This window comes from Gossypium hirsutum, chromosome D01, assembly GCF_007990345.1.
Source record: "Gossypium hirsutum isolate 1008001.06 chromosome D01, Gossypium_hirsutum_v2.1, whole genome shotgun sequence".
NCBI lineage: Eukaryota > Viridiplantae > Streptophyta > Magnoliopsida > Malvales > Malvaceae > Gossypium > Gossypium hirsutum.
In genome coordinates this window covers 63,743,411-63,765,702 of record NC_053437.1, presented here as the reverse complement: position 1 = coordinate 63,765,702, position 22,292 = coordinate 63,743,411, and the positions used below count along the sequence as shown (strand labels likewise).

General features: G+C 35.2%; 1 protein-coding gene and 1 pseudogene across 2 annotated transcripts; one reads left to right on the top strand and one right to left on the bottom strand.

Moving 5' to 3' along the window:
* Nucleotides 1-11,765: 11,765 nt before the first annotated feature.
* LOC107905273 (pentatricopeptide repeat-containing protein At1g10270-like) lies at nucleotides 11,766-16,896 on the bottom strand (annotated as a pseudogene).
* Nucleotides 16,897-17,268: 372 nt separating this feature from the next.
* LOC107903154 (beta-glucosidase 44) lies at nucleotides 17,269-21,347 on the top strand. Of its 2 annotated transcripts, XM_041087689.1 has the most exons (11): nucleotides 18,362-18,612; nucleotides 18,704-18,762; nucleotides 18,886-18,961; nucleotides 19,061-19,135; nucleotides 19,290-19,377; nucleotides 19,479-19,731; nucleotides 19,818-19,933; nucleotides 20,134-20,351; nucleotides 20,437-20,468; nucleotides 20,684-20,786; nucleotides 20,898-21,347. In XM_041087689.1, exons 1-11 carry the CDS (start codon nucleotides 18,393-18,395, stop codon nucleotides 21,173-21,175), a joined length of 1,518 nt encoding a protein of 505 aa, XP_040943623.1. In that variant the 5' UTR covers nucleotides 18,362-18,392; the 3' UTR covers nucleotides 21,176-21,347. The 2 variants fall into 2 exon arrangements, with proteins under 2 accessions (XP_040943622.1, XP_040943623.1); XM_041087688.1 differs by lacking the exons at nucleotides 18,362-18,612; nucleotides 18,704-18,762; nucleotides 18,886-18,961; nucleotides 19,061-19,135; nucleotides 19,290-19,377 and adding an exon at nucleotides 17,269-17,284.
* The last annotated feature ends 945 nt before the right edge of the window (nucleotides 21,348-22,292 follow it).

The window sequence follows — 22,292 nt, the reverse complement described above, 5'->3', positions numbered from 1 at the left end:
TTTGCACTGTGCAAAGCCACATGACCTTATTTGTTGTTAGTAATCTTTTGGAACAAAATGCTTGGGTTGTATTTCTTTTTGATATCTTGGACATATGATATTCCATCTTTGAATGAAGTAACATATATTGGATATTGGATTGTATTAGATCAAACAATCGAATTTCTAAAATTACGAGATTTGGAATATCTATACATTATCTTGGACAATATTATATTGTATAATTGTTTTAGTTGCATTTTAATAGAAGAGATTGGTTTTAATTGATCTAGTATGTAATTAGAGTTATAGCCTTCATTATGAGTGCGTGGGAGTGTAAAGCTAGTGTTCAACTTACTTTACAACCTAATTAAGTTGAGAATATTTGGAGGAGAGTGGTCTAATTCTTTAAGTGCAAATGTGATGTTGCTAAATCGGTTTGTGTTAAGATTTAAATAACTTGTTGTGCAAGTTGAAAGATAGTGGATTATCTTTTTAGGCAATGCCCCACTAACGTAGGTTAAATTAACAATATCACTTATCCATTTGGTTATAGTCTAAATTCACGACTCTATACAAATAAAATATAAAGCTCTTAGCTCACTATCAAAGCAATATTCATTTATAGCTTTTTAATTATTTAAAACCCAATTCAATTTGAGTATCAGACTTTATTTCAATCATAGCCCTTAGTAAGATATAATGGAATGTAGAACAATATATATAGGATACATTCAACCCGAAGATTGTTGGGAATTATTAATCGCACACACTCGAAAGTTGGATTTATATATACACTCAGCACTATCCACGGGGCTCTTGAGCGGTGTCTCACTTTATCACAACACTATCCACAAAGTTTTTAGCTTGAATTCTCAACTAATATTGTCCACAAGGCTATTTGATTGGAGAGTAAATCGATATTCAAACACAATGATGACATTTGATTGTCAGCTTTATAATGGCTACATCAATTGTTTTTAATGACCATGTCAGCATAGTAACAGTCCAATACGGTTTTTGTTAGTCAAAGTATTTAATTGATGCAATTTTCAAGTTTGAGGGCTCAATTAGGTTTGTACTTCGCAAATGGCTTCTATTGATTTTTTGAAAAAAATCCAAGGGCTTTTTTCAATCCTTCAACCAAAATAATTTTATTACATCTACTTTTGTAAGCTCAAAAATTGAGTTAGTGTCATTTAACTCATGGCACCAATTCGATCAAAATCATAGAAGAAAATTATAGATTACATAGTTACATTATTACACTTATTATTTTATATTGTCCATATTCTTTTTTATTACTTAATATTTTATTATATTTTCCATGCCATATATCAAAATTTTGGTATAATGAAATATATATAATTGCTTGCACATGTAACTGCCTATGATATCAATCATTAAAATATGTTGAGAGCTAATGGAAAGCTAACTAATGCTTATTCGAAAAGCCTACATAGCTAGCAAATTTAGGTGGGTTCATGGTGGCTGTGCCATTCAAAATGTAGACCTTCGAGGAATAAAGTCCATGAGGTTGTTATGCACTGGACTCTACCTGATACGAGCGAAGGAGGTGACACTCAAGGGGTTGTTTTTCCTAGCGGTCCAATCACTCGAAGCAAGGCATGACAATTAAAATCAAAGGTGAATGCTTTTGTCCAAGACTTTGTTGCTACAAATTTAATTCATCATGTTCGTGACGTTGACAAATACGGGAATGCAATTCACTGGACCAATCTTGGAATAGTGCAAGCCCATAAATTGGTGGATTAATCTTTTATGTATATTATTATTATTATTATTTACTTAATTCTCATTGGTTGGGACACATCACTTATGAGTTAAGTAATTTTATTGGTTAGGTTATTATTTATTTATTTTCTTAGATAATTTTAAAGAGTTTTATTAGGGTTCAATTACTCTTGTATTTTGCCTATAAATAGGCTTGCTTTTTACACATTGGGAGGAGGTCGAATAAAAAGAGAGTATTTGTTTTCTTCCAAATTTGTGTGAGGCAAATTTTTGAGAGTAGAGTGATTCTTCTCTTGCTATTTAGTTTGGAGTTTGTTACTTTCGAGGGTATTTCGGAGTTGCAAATATTCAAATTTCTTTCCCGTTCATTGGTGTTTCTAGAGGTTCTTCTTCTAGGGGTTTCGTAGGGAGCCGCTCAATCATTGGCATTTTTGGTTACAAGTTAACCAAGGGTTCCATAGGGAAAATCTATTTTTTTCTTTTATTATTATTATTATTTAACTAATTTTATTTATTCTCGTTTTATTTCTAATTTGTGTTTCTCTTGTGTCTAGATCCGGGTTTCCGCATCAGTTGGTATCAGTTTCAGGTCATTCGGTGTTATTTTTGAAGCTAAAAAAAACAGCAAAAAAAAGCAAAAAGCGCAAAAAAAAGTTGCCTACCTTTCATACGTAGGTTTCTTCTTTTGCTATTATTGTTTTTATTTTTATTTTTATTTTTCCCAAAATTGAACTTCTTTTCCTTCTTCTTTTCTTGACTAAAGTATAATTAAAGCTTCAATTTTTGAAAATCTTAAGACACCAAACGTTTCCGATTTTTGTTTTTTTTTTTAAAATTTGGGTAGAGTTTTCTTAAGTTTTCTGCTTATTAAAACTTTTCTTTAACTCTAGAGTTAGGGATCGTTGCAGGTCTACGTTTTTTTGTTTCTCTTACGCTTTCTAACACTTTATTTCTTCTTGTGTTAGTAGATATTAAAGGCACGCACAATTCCTTCATCCGTGTAGCCTCCATTACAAATTGTCTCGTCAAGTTTATTGGCCTCTTAGAGCAATTAGGGTCTTCATTGTTTCTTTGAAGTTTGCACCTCCGTTATTTGATCTTGATTAGTAACCCTTAAAAGCTAACGAGTGAGGTTATTATTATTTTTTCTTTCTTGTTCCAGTTTGTTTGATCTTTCACAGATACCATGTCGCTCACTAGATCCCAAACTAGTAAAAATGAAGAGGATGAGCAAAAAAGAGAGAACGATCCTTTGGTCAAGTTGTTACAAAAAGAGATGAAAAAGTTGCAAACTTAATTCGAACATCGCATGACCCAGGTGTTACAAGAGCAAAGGGAGTATCTTGATACAAAACTTACAACTCAAAAGAGATACATTGTCGATAATTACAAGAAGTTGAACGAAGTCTTTATAAGCCGATCAAATTCGTGAGATCGAACTTTTGAACGAAGGGAGGACCATGTTTTTGATGATGACTTTGAGTCCGAGTATATACTTAGAGAAAGGTTGGAACGAAACAATGACACCCCCAAACCAAAATTTCCTTCTTTCTCAGGGAAGAATGATCCTGATGCTTACCTTGATTGGGAGGAAAAGATGGAAACAGTCTTTTCTTGTTACAATTACTCTGATGAGAAAAAGGTAACATACGCTGTCGCTGAGTTCATTGATTATGCACTAACATGGTGGAATCAATTATGTAAAAGCAGGATTCTTTATAGAGAGCAACCTGTTACTACTTGGGTTGAAATGAAGCGCATCTTGCGAAAACGATTTGTTCCACCATACTATTATCGAGAACTCCAACAAAGACTCCAACATCTTGTTCAAGGAGATAGATCTATGGATGACTACTACAAAGAGATGGAGACTATTCAGATTAGAGCCAATCTTGTTGAAGAGGCTGAGGTGACTATGGCTAGATTCCTTGCCGGCCTAAAGCCTGAGATTGCAAATCGAGTTGAGTTGCAACACTACATAGATGTTGAAGAGATGCTTCAAACCGCACTTACCATTGAAAAGTAATTACGAAAGAAAGGAACAACGAGGAGTGCTAGTTCAGTTTCTAATCCTGCTTGGAGAGGAAATTGGCAAAAACAAGATGATAGATTGTGGAATGGGAGAGATGCACGGTTCAAGCCAAATAAGCCTAGAACTTACTCCAAAGATAGAGGTATGCCTAATTCATTTAAAGGTTCTACTTCTACTAATCGAGCTCCATCTTCTTCTTCTACTTCTCCTAGTGCCATTAAGCAGCCAAAAGATATTACCTGCTTCAAATGCCAAGAAATGGGTCACTATGCTCGAGAATGCCCTAATAAAAAGTCATTGGTGATTCGAGAAGATGGCGAGGTTGATTTTGAGTCTGATAACGAAGATGAGATGCCTCCTTTGGAAGATGCTGATGATGTGCATACTCATGATGAGTATTAAGAATACTTGGAGTATGGTGAGAAAGCACTTGTTGCTCGAAAGGCTTTAAATGTCCAGTTTAAAGAGGAAGGGCGTGAACAAAGAGATAACATTTTCCACACGAGATGTTTGATTGGTGGACAACCTAGTTCATTGATCATCGATAGTGGAAGTTGCACCAATGTGGTGAGTTCTTCCCTTGTTGAGAAACTTGGCCTACCTTGTGTGAAGCATCCAAGGCCATACCGCCTGTAATGGCTGAATGATAGTGGGGAGGTAAAAGTATCTAAACAATGCTTAGTTTCATTTTCCATTGGTAGATACTCTGATAAAGTTTTGTGTGATGTTGTTCCAATGCAAGCTGGGCACATATTACTTGGACGGCCATGGCAGTTTGATCGATGAGTAAATCATGATGGTTTTCTTAACCAATATACCTTTATGTTCCTTGGAAAGAAGTTTACTTTGGCTCCACTTCCTCCTCAAGAAGTCTACAATGATCAACTCAAACTTGCTAGTGAGATGGGTAAGGGAAGTGAGGTAAAATCATTGAAAAATGCTGAGAGTAAAGAGGCCCTTAGTGTTAAAAGCCAACTTAAAGGCCCAACATTGGTGAGTGATTGCACACACAAGTCACGAGATGAGAGAGTGAGTTTATTCGCTAGGTTTCGAGATATCAAATTTGCTCTTTGTACAAAACAAACATTTGTAATTATTAGGTTTAGGGGAAACTTTGTCTTGACTAACCCTAATACACATTTGCCTAGTTGTTTTGTTGATCTCTTGCAGGATTTTGAGGATGGATTTCCTTCTAAAATGCCTAAGGGATTACCTCCTTTACGAGGGATTGAACATCAAATTGACTTTGTGCCTGGTTCGAGTATTCCAAATAGACCAGTCTATCGAAGCAATCCTGAAGAAACTAAGGAGTTGCAAAGGCAAGTTGAAGATCTCTTAGAGAAAGGGTTGATTCGTGAGAGTCTAAGCCCTTGTGCAGTCTTGTACTTCTCGTCCCAAAAAAAGATGGTTCTTGGAGAATGTGTATTGATTGTCGTGCTGTCAATAAGATTACGGTAAAGTATCGATATCCAATTCCTCGATTAGATGATATGTTGGATGAGCTTAATGGTGCATGCATTTTTTCTAAAATTGACTTAAAAAGTGGTTACCATCAAATAAGAATGAAACAATGTGATGAATGGAAAACTGCTTTTAAGACTAAGTATGGCCTGTATTTTGATGACATACTGATTTATAGCAAAACTTTGAATGATCATGTTGGGCATGTTAAATTAGTATTGGATGTGTTAAGGCATGAACGACTCTTTGCTAATCTTGGAAAATGCACCTTTTGTATGGATAAGCTTGTTTTTTTGGGTTTTGTGATAAGTTCTACAGGAATCCATGTGGATGAGGAGAAGGTAAAGGCAATTAAAGAATGGCCTATCCCTAAAACTATTTCTGAGGTAAGGTCTTTCCTTGGGTTAGCCGGTTTCTACCGCAGGTTTGTTCGTAACTTTTCCACAATTGCTTCGCCTTTGACTGCACTTATTAAAAAGGATGTATCTTTTCATTGGACAGATAAGCAAGAATTAGCATTTAATGAACTTAAAGATAAATTGTTTAATGCTCCTATTCTTGTTTTACTTAATTTTGAAAAGACCTTTGAGATTGAATGTGATGCTTCTGGTGTAGGTATAGGTGCCGTCCTCATGCAAGATAGTAAACCACTAGCCTACTTTAGTAAGAAACTTGGTGGAGCACATTTGAACTATTCGACCTATGATAAAGAGTTGTATGCCTTGGTAAGGGCATTAGAAGTTTGGCAACATTACCTTTTACCAAAGAAGTTTGTGATTCACACTGACCATGAATCACTTAAGCACTTAAAGGGACAAGGTAAGTTGAACAAGCGACATGCGAGGTGGGTTGAATTCATTGAATCTTTTCCTTATGTTATAAGGTATAAGAAAGGTAAAGATAATATTGTGGCTGATGCTCTATCAAGGAGATACACTTTACTTAGTACTTTGCATACTAAGTTATTAGGTTTTGAGTATCTCAAAGATTTATATGCCACTGATTCTGATTTTGCAAGCATTTATGACGCATGTGAACATGGTGCATTTCACAAATTTTATAAGCATGATGGCTATCTTTTTCGAAATAATAGACTATGTTTACCAAAGTGTTCAATGCAAGAATTGTTGGTTCGAGAGGCTCATAGTGGTGGTCTTATGGGTCATTTTAGAGTCACTAAGACTTATGATGTTTTACATGAGCATTTTTATTGGCCTATCATGCGAAAACTTGTTGAGAAAATTTGCTCTACTTGCATTACTTGTAAACAAGCTAAATCCACTATGATGCCTCATGGTCTATATACTCCTCTTCCTGTTCCTAGTTCACCTTGGACTGACATTTCAATGGGTTTTGTAATAGGTTTACCAAGGACAAAGCGTGGACGAGATAGCATCTTTGTGGTTGTGGATCGATTTTCTAAAATGGCTCATTTCATTCCATGCCATAAGACTGATGATGCAACCCATGTTGCCGATCTATTTTTCCGTGAAGTTGTGAGATTACATGGAATCCCAAGGACTATCGTTTCCGATAAAGATGCAAAATTTCTTAGTCACTTTTGGAAGGTGTTATGGGGTAAGTTAGGTACTAAACTACTTTACTCTACTACATGCCACCCTCAAACTGATGGTCAAACCGAGGTGGTAAATCGAGTTTTGGGATCTTTGCTTAGAGCCATAATAGGTAAGAATGTTAAATCTTGGGAAGAATGGATACCCTATGTTGAGTTTGCTTATAATCGTTCTGTTCATTCTTCCACAGGTTTTACTCCTTTTGAGATTGTATATGGCTTTAATCCACTTACTATTTTAGATTTGCTTCATTTACCTTTGAATGAGATTGCTAATTTAGATGGTGAAAGGAAAGCTGATTTAGTGAAAGAGATCCATGAAAAGGCTCGTAAAGCCATTGAGAAAAAGAAAAAGTCCAATGCACATCGAGCTAATAAAGGGCGAAAGCAAGTCTTGTTTGAACCTAGAGATTGGGTATGGGTGCATATGAGGAAGGAACGATTCCTTCTAAGAGAAAGAATAAACTTGATGCACGAAGAGATGGACCATTCCAAGTACTCGAGAAAATAAATGACAATGCTTATCGCATTGATCTTCCTGGTGAGTATAGTGTTAGTGCTACTTTCAATGTTTCTGATCTTTCTCCTTTTGAATTTGATGTAGGTTTAGATTCGAGGACGAATCTTCTTGAAGAGGGGGAGAATGATACGAGCCAAGGAGGTGACACTCAAAGGGTTATTTTTCCTAGTGGTCCAATCACTCGAAGCAAGGCACGATAATTAAAATCAAAGATGAATGCTTTTGTCTAAGACTTTGTTGCTACAAATTTAATTCATCATGTTCGTGACGTTGACAAATACAGGAATGCAATTCACTGGACCAATCTTGGAATAGTGCAAGCCCATAAATTGGTGGATTAATCTTTTATGTATATTATTATTATTATTTACTTAATTCTCATTGGTTGGGACACATCACTTATGAGTTAAGTAATTTTATTGGTTAGGTTATTATTTATTTATTTTCTTAGATAATTTTAAAGAGTTTTATTAGGGTTCAATTACTCTTGTATTTTGCCTATAAATAGGCTTGCTTTCTACACATTGGGAGGAGGTCGAATAAAAAGAGAGTATTTGTTTTCTTCCAAATTTGTGTGAGGCAAATTTTTGAGAGTAGAGTGATTCTTCTCTTGCTATTTAGTTTGGAGTTTGTTACTTTCGAGGGTATTTCGGAGTTACAAATATTCAAATTTCTTTCCCGTTCATCGGTGTTTCTAGAGGTTCTTCTTCTAGGGGTTTCGTAGGGAGCCGCTCAATCATTGGCATTTTTGGTTACAAGTTAACCAAGGGTTGATGGGTGTCGAATCCACCAATATAAACCTACGCCTTAGTTTGCAAATTATGCAGTATAGGGAGTAGGGTCGATCCCTCAGAGACTGGTTTACTGCAAATTGTTCCTCTTTTGACCAGATTTTTGTCGGGGCAGCTGTCGTGCCCAAGACGTTCGGGGGGATAAAAATCTGAAAACCTGAAATTAACAGAAAAATAATGTCAAAAGTAAAAGTTGAAAACAGAATAATAAAAACCGTGAAATAAATATTAAGAAAAATTAATTAGAATGAGCTCAGCTTTAGACACGAATTTTCCTTGTCTTTGAACCGATCCTCGAAATTGGATGAACTCCTCTTTTCCAATAAGCTAGTTATAGCTACCAAGGACGCCTCAGACACCAACTCTTCCTCGTGTAAATTAGTTATGGAACGTCCAATAACTAACTCTTACCGATCGAACAATCAAGAAACGTTCGTGATTTAGAACTCCGGCAGCTTTGCGTTCTAGAAGAGCCTAGCTCGAACCAATGCCCTCAACCGCGTGGGACATTTAAATTCGGTTACTACTTCCCTTGACGGAACCAAACAGCAGCCTCCACTTGGCACGCCAGTGTGTTCACAGAAAACCGATTAGAAACGTTCTTTTCGGAATTCCAACTGTACGTCTAATCACACCAAATCAAACGACGTCTTTTTGACTTAGTGTTGATCTGACTTTATGAGCTGACAAAATCATACTCTTAATCCGGAGAAGTAATAAGTACTGGAATTTTAGGAGTTAAATGGCTCGGGTTCGTAACTCACGGGTTTTGACGAGGTTAATTTCGGCCTAAAGCTGAAAATGGGTTTAGTTGGCTAAGGTTTGGGACATGTTGGTATTTGATAAATTAATTAAGGTAGAAAAGGTAAAAAGATGGGTGATGTGATTGAGAATGGGGGTGGTTGAAAAAAGGAATTTGAAAAAGGTGTTGTAATTGGAAAGTAGTAAAAGCTGGAAGTTTTTAGGAATTAAAAGTTAAAGAAACTAAAGACAATAAATAAATTTGTGAAAAGTTGAAAATAAAGGTGAAATGGATGGTAGGCTACTAGAACTAATGAAAATTGAAGGAAAGCAAGCTAAGAAATAACAAAGGCTACGTGAGAAAGGAGAGAATTGAAAGATAAAAGCTAAATATTTTTTGATTGATGAAATGATGAACAATACAAGCACTATTTATACTAGAGGATTTACTAAATTAGGAACCAACTAGTCATAGGAAATTAAGGGAAAAAAAATATTCCATGACCAAAAATATCCCAAAATAATCTCCCCCACTAAATCAACAAAATTTTCAGCTAATTAAAATAGGAAAAATTCTACTTTGGCCCTCCTTCTTTGCTTCTTTCTTTAATTTGGCCCAATTGTTCCCTTTTTCTTCTATTTAGCCCCCAAATTGCATTCCTGCACAAAATTCAATAAATATGGCAAAGTTAGTGGTGCATTCTCATAAATTAACCAATTTAATTACATAAAATATGTAACTTTAGCATTTAATCAAGGGTTCCATAGGGCAAATCTATTTTTTCTTTTATTATTATTATTATTTAACTAATTTTATTTATTCTCATTTTATTTCTAATTTGTGTTTCTCTTGCGTCTAGATCCGGGTTTCCGCATCACCACCTCCACCCGGTTGGGCAACATTCAACGTGGCAGGTGTAGTTAAGGAGGACGAAGCTGAATGCAGTGGGGTGTTAAGAGACGAGGAAGGTGTGGCTCATTCTTTATTTTTCGGGCCGATAATCGCGGGTGAGTCTGAAATAGTAGAGGTATGGGCTATTAAAACTGCCTTGGAAATATATATTGGCTTGGGATGACATGTGAAAACACCTCGTTATTGAAGTTAGTTCAAGTGTTGTTTTGGAATAGTTGTTGAATAGGAAAGCTAGACTGTGGTCATTAAGGAATCTTCTTATAGGTAATGATCTTTACATGCAAGGTAATGGTATGGCTACAGCTTTGGCTATTGCTGGGTAAGAATACCAACGATATTAGTGGTAATATATTCTTGATTATTTATTAGTAGTTTGGTCAGATGACGGATGTTTTGTAATTTTGACTAGGAATGAGGTTGGTGCTTCCAACGTCTTTCTAATATTAATAAATGCACATCAACTCAGCAAAAAAAAAAAGAAGACGAAAAAGACAACAACATTAGTTGTTATTTTGTAATTGATAAACTTTAAGAAATTTTTGATAAAATTATTGATAGGAATGAGCAGGATGTCTGAATTGAGAAGATCGGTGCTGGTATGATCTTGTTGCAGAGCTTCCTGAGAGTGTCACTAATAGTGACATTGCAAGGAGGTCGGCAGAAGTTAAATTGGAATCTGATACTACTATTGGAGCAGAAAATATCAATGACTAGTGAAAACTGGAAGACAGTTCATGCCGTGCAGTAGATGTTCAAGATATCACAGATAAATTTGATGTAGAGGAAGCTAATGGAAGGTCGAAAAGCTCAGCTGAATAGAGTCAACAGAGTTGAAACAGATATCCAGAGAGATGATGGAAAATTAGTCTGTTAGCTGTAGGAAGCCTCAAACTGAAGACATACAAAATCCACCACAAGAGCAGAGGTGGATTTTATGACCATAATAAGGAGAAGAGGAATCAAAAACTGACGCAATAATGCTGGGATGCCTGCTGAAAAGAAGAAAATTAGAGCAATGCAGACACATTCTTAATGAGGGGAAGGCATAAATAGCTTCCATAGATGTGAAGATTTTTGTCAAAAAGATCGTCCAACAAAAACCAAAAAATCTGTTTAAGAATTCCCAAAATGCTACTTACGAATCTTTCTCAACCTGCTAATACAAGGAAACTCCAAAATCTTCAACCACAAAGAAGGTTTCATCAATTATCTCCCTTACCTGCTATGCTCATAAGTCATGGCCCTCAACACCATCACCAAGAGCAGCAGGGACATCACCGCTAAAACTTCAGGTGGAATCCCTTCTGCCATGGCAGTACGCCGACACATCCCAAACTCAGTTAGCACAATCAGTACCTTGACCAAATCTGACAATGAGAAGTTCCCTGCCAAAATGAAGAAATGTGAAGGCAACCGAGACCAATAAACTAGGATTAGCAGGCGTGAATGAGAAGCAGCAAGAAATTTTGATTAAAAGCAGCAAAATGACAAAGACAAATTTCAGCAACACCTGGGGATTCTTCCAGTATAGTTCCAGTGAAGTCTAGTTTGTATAATAAGGCAACAAAGAAACGTAGCGTAGTTCCACTGGAATCAAATCCATTTCTCCATTAAGGTTCAGGATTGGTACAATCAATCTTGTTAACAAGACAAAAAGTCCACCTCAATTGGAAAACACTCATAATTCTTTTGATCAGGCTAACATTCCTTTTGATATGCATCATAAAACCATCCTTTTGAGCTAGGAGCTCTCCCTTTGTCTCTATTGAGATTCTCAATGAAAATGTGATAATGTGAATTCATCTAATCACAAACAAATCTAAAATATGCTCTCACACGCACACACACTCTCTCAGAGATACCAAGTGAGATTGTATTTGTAGCAAAAAATAAGGAAATTTTCACATGACGTTTAATTCAACAAGCATCAATAGCAAATATGTAGTTGAATATATATATATATATATATCACGTTAAACCCAAGAAGTAACTCCACCAAATAAACCTTAATTAGCTTTTCCAGGCATCCTGACTGATGATTAGTGTTATTACTCAACTCAATGACAAATAATAAGCAGTTCTAATACAATTTTTGGCATAGAGTTAATAGAGAAGTCAAACAAGGCACAAAGCTATTGTATCAAACTTTCATATATATTTGAGAGATCTCCTCCAATACAAGAATAGCTAAACCATCACAAAAACAGATGCGCAAAAAAGATCAGTTCCAGGGTGACAAACTGAACGAAACCTTTCACCCTGCATCAATATCTAAGTTGATCTCCATGACAATGACTGCTGTCCTGGCATTTGAGAAGGTCCTGAAAATTGCTGTCCACCTGCCATTTGTGGAGAACCTGATGACCGCCATCCACCCATCTCAGCAGGTCCGGAGGGTGACAGTGGTGACTGTCCAAAAGGTCGAGGTTGACGCCCAGGGAATCTCCACCTATTTTCATTTAAAACTCTTATCAAGTTCTTCATTCCTCCCAACTTTCCCAAAAGCTCCACGCACGAACTCCTGCAATGCAGGAGTAACACCGATGGAATACTTCATCATCTGGTCCAGTACATCTAGGCTTTTGTCTAGCTCACCAGCATTGCAAAGCCCTCTGACTACAACATCATAAATAGAGGCATCTGGTTTAGGCTCTTTCTCCCCCATTTTCGTCTAAAGTGTGGCTGCTTCCAAGTTCTTACCATTCTTTAGAAATTCACTGAAAACCCTGGTTCCAAAACTGGCAACCACCCTCAAACCAGTCTCGACCATCTTGGTAAAAGACCGCAGAGCATCATCAACCCGCTCTGCTTTCAAGTATGCGTCAATCATGGTTCTATACATTGGAACATCTGGTGTCAAAGACTTGCCACACAATTCTTGAAAAAACTTCTCCGCCACAGATAGCATCCCATGTTCACAAAACCTTGTAATAATATTGTTATAACCAGCCACGTCCATAGCAAAAGGCTTGGATATCCAGGCTTCGTTCCTACCTTCTTATATGTTTTAATGGCCTCCTCAATGTTCCCCAACTTGAAACACTCATTCACCATGATATTGAAAGTATCTGAATTCACCGCCTGTGTGTTAGGAGGGGTATGATTATCCAACATATCTTCGAACAAGGTCCAAGCTTCTTTGTGTTGCGGAAGCGACGATAATATTAATAACAATATTATCAGAAATATTTAGATAATTATTATGCCAACAATTATACTAAGAAAATTCCCAGTTAAATTGGAGGGGTCACAATGGTCCCGCTTAAAACCCAACAACTAGACAGAACTCACTTAGATATTTATAGCAATAATAACTAAATAAATATAACCAACATAAAGCTATTAAATAAAAGCAAACAAATAAGAAATAAAATACCAGAGATTTAACGAGGTTCGGCCAATTTAGCTTACGTCCTCGGACACTACCAAATCAATATTTCCTCTAGAAATATTACAAAGGAGAAGATTTTGGGATAATACAACCAAAGGGGGAGGGGTTCTATATATAACAAACCAAACCCCCTCCATTTCTATCTTTTCCTAATGTGGGATATTGCCAATATTCAACAAATCTCCACCTTGGCGATATTCCACATCTTCGAACATCTTCTCATAACACAAACTTCAATAGTGTCTTAAATTTTGCAACCAATCGCCTTCTTCCCTTTTGGTAGTTGTGCCAGCTTCCACATCTTGTTTTTCTCTAGAGATTGCATTTCCTCTTCCATTGCACCTAACCATCTATAATTCTCTAAACTCTGAATGGCTTCGGTGTAAGTGGATGGAATATTATCAACAACTGGAAGTGCATAAGCTACCATGTCAGTGAAACGAGCAGGTTTCTGAATTTCTCGTCTCTGCCTTCTGACTGCAATTGGCTCTGATTGCTGTTGAGGTTCTTGGGTAGAAACCTCTTCCTCATCTGACTCTGCATCTGCCAATGAAGAATCACTAGTGGTACCTTTTGCTGGAATTACCACACTCTGCTCAAACTCCACCTGCTGCGGAGTACACTCCACCTGCTGCGAAGTACTACTCACTCCTTCTGGATTTACCTTATTCAACATGGCAGATTCATGAAAGGTAACATCCCTACTGATTATCGTCTTCTTTGCCTCTAGACACCACAAATGATATCCCTTAACACCAGTATTGAAGCCCATGAATAGAGCCTTCTTTGCTCTTGGATCTAACTTTGATTCTTTCACATGATAATATGCAATAGAACCAAAAATGCGCAAGGTGTCATAATCAGTAGCAGGTTTTCCATACCATTTCTCCAAAGGAGTCTTGCCATTTATAGCAGATGATGGCAAATGATTGATGAGATGTTGAGCGTACGTCACAACCTCAGTCCAAAACTTTCTATCTAATCCAGCATTAGATAACATACATCGAACTTTCTCCACAAGCGTTCGATTCATACGCTCTGCCACCCCATTCTGTTGCGGTGTTCCACCTACGGTGAAGTGCCTTACTATGCCACAATCTTGGCATATCTTCAGGAAAGGATCGCTTTTATATTCTCCACCGTTGTCTGATCGGAGAACCTTAATCTTCCTTCCTGTCTGATTTTCAACTTTAGTTTTCCACTTAAGGAAAACTTCAAGCACCTCATCTTTGTTCTTCATAGGAAACACCCAAACTCGTCTGGAAAAATCATCAATAAAGGTGACAAAATAACGTCTTCCTCCAAGTGATGGAGTCTTGGACGGTCCCCATACATCAGAATGCACATAATCCAGAATACCTTTAGTATTGTGAATCCCAGTGCCAAATTTCACCCTTCGTTGTTTTCCCAGAACACAATGCTCGCAAAATTCAAGTTTGCAAGTCTTTGTACCTTTCAAAAATCCTTGCTTGGCTAGAGTTTGCAAGGATTTTTCACCAGCATGGCCCAAACGCATATGCCACAGTTGTGTTGCCTCAGCGTCCTTCTTGGTACTCGTAATTGCTGCTGCTGTTGTCCCGACCACTGTACTACCTTGGTAGTAATACAGATTGTTCTTTCTTATGCCTTTCAACATCACCAATGCTCCTGAAGTTGCTTTAAGAACTCCATCTCGTATTGTCACAACTAGGCCTTTAGATTCTAACGACCCCAAAGAGATGAGATTCTTCTTCAACTTTGGGACATATCGTACATCCCGCAAAATTCTAGTAGATCCATCATGACTCCTCAGTTTAATTGAACCTATCCCGGCTATTTTACATGTGTTATCATTACCCATGTAAACAACCCCTTCATCTAGTTTTTGAAATTCAAAGAACCATTCCCGAATGGGACACATATGATAGGAACAACCAGAATCCATGATCCACTCATCTGCATATAATGTTGAAGATGTCATACTAAGAGAAAAGTCTGACTCTGCTTCACTATTGCATTCTGCAACATTTGCATCTTGCGGAGTCTTCCCTTTTTTCTTCAATTTTGGACAATCTTTCTTCCAATGTCCTTTTTCTTTGCAAAAAGAACATTCATCTTTGGCAACAGCTCGACCTTTGGACTTTCTTCTCTTCCCCTTAGACTGACTTTGCTGACGACCTCTTGTTACCAATGCTTCCACTGCTGCTTCACCTGAACCTTTCAACTTATCCTTTCGGCGTAGTTCATAGCTATACAATGCAGCAGTTACTTCATTGAAAGTTACTTCCGATTTTCCATGAAGTAGAGTAGTTTCAAGGTACTCAAACTCCTCAGGAAGCGATCCCAACAACATTAACGCCAAGTCTTCGTCTTCAAAAGTCACATCCAAATTCAACAAATCAGCCACCAGCTGATTAAAATTGGTAATGTGCTCGTTCATCGTGGTACCAGGAACATAACTGAAACGAAACAGTCTTTTCTTCATATGTAACTTATTTTGACTGTTCTTCTTCAGAAATTTCTCCTCCAATGCTTTCCACAATTTACTTGCAGAAGTCTCTTTACTGAATGTATACTTCTGCTCTCTGGAAAGACATGATCGAATTGTACCACATGCCAATCGGTTGATGGTCTTCCATTCTTTATCATCAACCCCTTCTGGTTTTTCTTCCTCAATGGCAATATCTAGACCCTGTTGAAAGAGGGCATCTAGAAGCTCACTTTGCCACATGCCGAAATGACCTGTTCCATCAAAAATTTCCACTACAAATCTTGTATTTGCAGTTCCAATCCTCGGCAAAATGTACGAAGTGGAAGTTGTTGATATGGATGGTTTTTCTTCTGTCATTTTTGCCATAGCTTCTACTTAATAGCCACCAAATGCAGAATACCCACAAGCTTTAGGAAATGTTTCTGATGTGTAAGATCAGACTAAGCTGCAAACACAGAGCATACTACAAAACCTTGGCTCGGATACCAATTGTTGCGGAAGCGACGATAATATTAATAACAATATTATCAGAAATATTTAGATAATTATTATGCCAACAATTATACTAAGAAAATTCCCAGTTAAATTGGAGGGGTCACAATGGTCCCGCTTAAAACCCAACAACTAGACAGAACTCACTTAGATATTTATAGCAATAATAACTAAATAAATATAACCAACATAAAGCTATTAAATAAAAGCAAACAAATAAGAAATAAAATACCAGAGATTTAACGAGGTTCGGCCAATTTAGCTTACGTCCTCGGACACTACCAAATCAATATTTCCTCTAGAAATATTACAAAGGAGAAGATTTTGGGATAATACAACCAAAGGGGGAGGGGTTCTATATATAACAAACCAAACCCCCTCCATTTCTATCTTTTCCTAATGTGGGATATTGCCAATATTCAACACTTTGGTCTTCCCATGTTTGAGCAAAACCTCCAAAAGTGTATTACAAGTGGGAGGAGGCATCTTAAATTTCCTATCCAACAACGACTTATACGACTCCATGGCCTCCTTATCTTTTCCCCGATTAAACCACCATTCCATAAACGTAGCATTGACAACCCCGTCATAAACCAAATAACGCTCTTTCAACTCATCAAACAACTCATTGGCTTTGTCCAAATTCCCCAAATTCAAAAACCCTGATATAAGGTTGTTGAAAACCAAAGAGTCGGCACCGTGCCCTTTATTCAACATCTCCCTCAGCAGATCCACAGCTTACCCTATCCTCCCAGCATCGATCAAGCCCTTGGTCAAGTGCGCATACGTCACCGGAGAGGGGTTAAAAGGTGCCTTCTCCAAAATCTCGTGGTAAACTTGGATAGCAATATCAACTTCACCCCTATCGCAAAAGGTACGTATATATACAGATACATACACATGTTGAGCATAGTTAATTATAAAAGAATTTGGACCAAACAAATGATATATAAAAGAATTATAATTATACACAGATACATACATATACAGATAAATACGAATTTGGACCAAACAAATGATATATAAAAGAATTATAATTATGCACACGTGAAATTTGTAACATGTGGCATGAACGCAGGAATCACTCCACATGCGAATTTGTATTACTACGATTTGTCACTAGCACTTCAGGAAAAATATTTGGATTTGCTGGACAGACAAGTTATGTAAGTCCAAAAACAATTAATATTTTTCAAAGAAAGAAACTAATATTTGAGAAATTTTGCTTAAATTGGAAAATAATTTTACTATGATTTGAATTTTGTAGCCAGGATTTTGCTGATTATGCATAGTTTTGTTTCAAGACATTTGATGATAGAGTAAAGACTTGGATAGCTTTCAATGAACCGAGAGTGGTTGCTGCTTTTGGTTTTGACAATGGCATCAACCCTCCTAATAGATGTTCAAAGAAATTTAGAAATTGCACTGATAGAATCTCTACCACCGAGCCTTATATTGCAGCACATCATTAATTTTAATTCATGCTGAAACTATTAAAAGATATCATGAAAAATATCAAGTAATTGTCTAGAAATTGTTGTTTTTACATATTTACGTAGATGTCTAATATACGTATTTGAATGAATTTAATGAGGTCTCTTTTCAGGCTAAACAAAATGGAAGAATAGGTCTCAATTTCATCGAGTTTATCATAGTGTTGTAACAAATAAAAGATTGGAAGAATGAACCAAATAATATATGATTCGAATAATATATTTTTCGCGTGATTTTCTAATAATGCATACAAATTTGTGAATATGTCAAATTATTCAAAAATGTCTAAGGCAATCTCGTTGAGTTAGAGATTTGTATATTTGATCAAAGTTCGTTTTTATTCAAATTTGTTTGAGATGAAACTACAATGGTTTCTAATTTGTTTTGATTTTGTTAAACTTGTAAAGAGAATTGTTTTATGTCTTATGTTCATTTCTTAAACATTTTCTTTATAAAATTAGAAATATAAATTAAGGGAAAAAGTGAATCTGAGAGAATAAATTAAGTCCTAGTAAAAAATTTTATTAGTGGTTACCATAAATTTTTCTGTTTTCATTATAAATTGGAATTTATTTTACTATTTCATCTTATTCAAATTTCATATAGATTCTCTTAACTAATAAAATATTGTTTAAAAGATTTGATTTTTTTATATTTGATTTCAAAATATTATATTATAAAAAAATCATTTGGCATCAAAAATTTCATCCCACACCTCTCTATAAATAGGGATGGAAAACAAGGTTTTTAATTCATTAAGAAAACCAAGCCCTAACGACCATGAAGCCTTTAGTGATTTTACTATCTTTCACTTTTTTTAGCACAATTTTATGTGCAAATTCCAATTTACAGCAACGTTTTGACACTGGAGGCTTGAGTAGAGAAAGTTTTCCAGACGGATTCTTATTTGGAACAGCAGCATCAGCATACCAAGTGGAAGGAATGGCTAGCGAAGATGGTAGAGGGCCTAGCATATGGGATGCATTTGTTAAAACTCCAGGTTAAATGAAATGGTTTCTCTTTTTCTTTTTCTTCTCTGTGGCTATGTTTTTTTATTCTAATGCTAAATGATTCGATCTGACTTGAAACAGGACATATTGCAAATAATGAGACTGGTGAAGTTTCTATTGATCAATATCATCGCTATAAGGTATCTTTTTTCTTTTTTATTTCACATTACATTTCAAGAAAAACATCCACTTTCTTATTCCTGTGTGAAGCTCCCCATGTTCCCAATTTCATCACTACCTATTGTCTTCCTTCTTGTTTGCAGGAAGATGTTGATTTGATGCAGATGTTAAATTTTGATGCCTATCGATTTTCAATCTCGTGGTCGAGAATTTTTCCAAGTATATAAGCTATTTGTTTCGATTATATCAATAATAAACTAATTTGAAATAATTATCATATACATTTTAAGACTAATTATTAAAAAATCATACTTGTAGATGGGACAGGAGAGGTAAACTGGAAAGGAGTTGACTACTATAATAGATTGATTGACTATTTGCTAGAAAAGGTACGTATATTTACAAATACATACACAAGTTGAGCATACTTAATATAATATTTTCAATGGCTTGATAAAAGAAAATACGAATTTGGACCAAACAAATGATATATAAAAGAATTATAATTATGCACGTGTGAAATTTGTAACATGTGGCATGAACGCAGGAATCACTCCACACGCAAATTTGTATCACTACGATTTGCCACTAGCACTTCAGGAAAAATATTTAGGTTTGCTGGACAGACAAGTTATGTAAGTCCAAAAACAATCAATATTTTTCAAAGAGAAAAGCTAATATTCGAGAAATTTTGCTTAAATTGGAAAATAATTTTTCTATAATTTGAATTTTGTAGCCAGGATTTTGCTGATTATGCAGAGTTTTGTTTCAAGACATTTGGTGATAGAGTAAAGACTTGGATGACTTTCAATGAACCGAGAGTGGTTGCTGCTCTTGGTTTTGACAATGGCATCAACCCTCCTAATAGATGTTCAAAGAAATTTGGAAATTGCACTGATGGAAACTCTGCCACCGAGCCTTATATTGCAGCACATCATTTGATTTTAAGTCATGCTGAAGCCGTTAAAAGATATCGTGAAAAATATCAAGTAATTGTCTAGAAATTGTTGTTTTCCTATTTTACGTAGATGTTTAATATACTTATTTGAATGAATTTGATGAGATCTCTTTTCAGGCTAAACAAAATGGAAGAATAGGTATTTTCTTGGATTTTGTTTGGTACGAACCTCTAACAAGATCTAAAGCTGACAATTATGCTGCACAGCGAGCAAGAGACTTTCATATTGGATGGTAAAATCTCTGATGAATAGACAAATTAATCATCCAATAGAAATGCTTATATGTTTTAGAAAATATAATAAATGAAACATTTCTCAACCAAAAGACCGAAAATATACCAACATTAACTTCATTTTCTTTCAAAAATTCATATCCAAAACATATTGTTATTGAAGTATAGTCTCCAACTTTTTGTGAATTTGATTTTGTAGGTTTTTGCACCCTCTAATTTATGGAAAATATCCAAGGACAATGCAGAAAATTGTAAGAGAAAGGCTTCCAAAATTCACCAAAAGTGAAGTGGAGAAAGTGAAAAACTCATTTGATGTTCTTTGTCTGAACCATTATACTTCGTACTACATATACGAACCGCATCAACCTCCATCTAATGTGACTGGTTACCAACAAGATTGGAATGCCGGTTTTGCTTGTAATTTCATCATCTCTTTTTTCCATCAATTTATTATTATTATTTCCATACTATGAACTAATTAATTTACGTTTTAATTTAACAGATGAACGCAATGGTGTGCCAATCGGTCGCCGGGTAATTATTGTGCAATTATATCATCAACTTTTTCAATCTATTAATGCTTTTTACAAAACATAAATTAACATATAAAAAGTATTATGCTCAATTTTGACTTTGGTGGAAAATTTAAGATGTTTATCTTAAAAATGAAAAATTGACGGCATTTTCAATCTATAATATTCTTAATCATGTCAATTCTAGCTGAAGTGCCTAATTTACAAGAAATGCAGGCCCACTCTGAATGGTTATATGAAGTTCCATGGGGTATGTACAAAGCAATAACATATGTAAAAAAACGTTATGGAAGCCCTAATATAATTCTCTCCGAAAATGGTGAGACAACAATTATTTCAACTCTAATCTTTTTTTTTTGTTGTTGTACAATTTTTATTTCTTTAAAGCAAGTGTACCTAATTATTATTTTGTGTTGTTAATTAATGACAGGAATGGATGATCCCGGCAATCTCACATTTCCTGAATCGTTATATGATATTAATAGAGTAAGCTTTTATAGAAGCTACTTGAAGGAATTGAAAAGAGCTATGGATGATGGAGCTAATGTTAGTGGCTACTTTGCTTGGTCAATTCTAGACAATTTTGAATGGCTATTAGGATATACCTCAAGATTTGGTCTGGTATATGTTGATCACAATGATCTCAAGAGATATCCCAAACTCTCGGCATATTGGTTCAAGCAAATGCTCGAAAGAAAAAATTCCTAGGATTGATTAAGAATACTTTTTAGGATCTTAATGTCGTTTTAGATATTTTTTTATCATGATTTTGGTTTTAACTTTTCTATTTAGAATAATCTCTTTCTAGATTTATCATTTAGGGATCTTGTAATAAATTATTTGGTGGATAAATTTTAATTATATATTTTATGGTGAAAAATGTCCTTTAGCCATATTTACTTTATTAAATAAGAGTATTATTAGCGTGTTTACGTTTTGATCATCCAACTTCAAAAGGTTACAAGGTGGTTATTGAACTATTCGAAAGTTTTTATGAAACAACTTTGAACGTCACAAATCTACAAACCAAAATCCAAATAACTTTCTTCTTTAATCTCTGGTGGAGTGAACAAAACTCGATTCGAAAAAATAAAAATAAAAATTAAATTTTGATTTAACCGAATCGAGTTGTTTGAGCCAACTTGAATAAGTAATTCGAGTTTTGAATTCAAGTCGAGTTGAATTTTACAATTCGAATAACTCAAATAATTCGAATGTTTCTAATAACATATTGGTGTAAATACCCCTTTGGTCCTTGTCAATTTTGAAAATGAGCAAATTAGTCTCTCTCTCAACAAAAATTACAAAATAATTCAAAATAATTTTTAAAACTTAAAATATTTATAAAAATTTTAACATTTATATTTTTAAAATATTATAAAATTTTAAAAAAAATCTAAAGAATATATAAAGATACTTAAAATTTTAAAAAATTTCTAAAATAATAATTTTGGGACCTAAATAAATTAATTAATTATTCAAGCTTATCTTATTATTTTTTAATATATATGGTTTCAAATTTATGTGCTAAAATATGGAATTAGTTTACTGCAACAAGATTTTAATTAACATGTTTAGGTTTTTAATATAACTCAAACTATTTTACTCGACTCGAATTTCATTTCACTTGACTCGATTTGAAAACATTTCAAATCAAGTTAGGATGATAAAATAAGACTCGTTAACTCAATTAACTCGAAATTTTTTCACTTGATTTGATCAAAGGCTCACCCCTATTCTCTAACACTTACTATCAAATCAATTAGGATTTAAGGTAAGCTCTGCTACTCATCAATGGGTATCGTTCAACCATTTTGATCGTCGA

What these genes read in the sequence shown, in the direction of transcription:
- LOC107903154 (XM_041087689.1), top strand. Translation starts at nt 18,393, where the DNA reads ATGAAGCCTTTAGTGATTTTACTATCTTTCACTTTTTTTAGCACAATT. An exon ending in CTATTTGCTAGAAAAGGTAC is followed by an intron (nt 19,136 to 19,289) that starts GTATATTTACAA and finishes GCATGAACGCAG; the next exon opens with GAATCACTCCACACGCAAAT. An exon ending in GTGTGCCAATCGGTCGCCGG is followed by an intron (nt 20,469 to 20,683) that starts GTAATTATTGTG and finishes CAAGAAATGCAG; the next exon opens with GCCCACTCTGAATGGTTATA.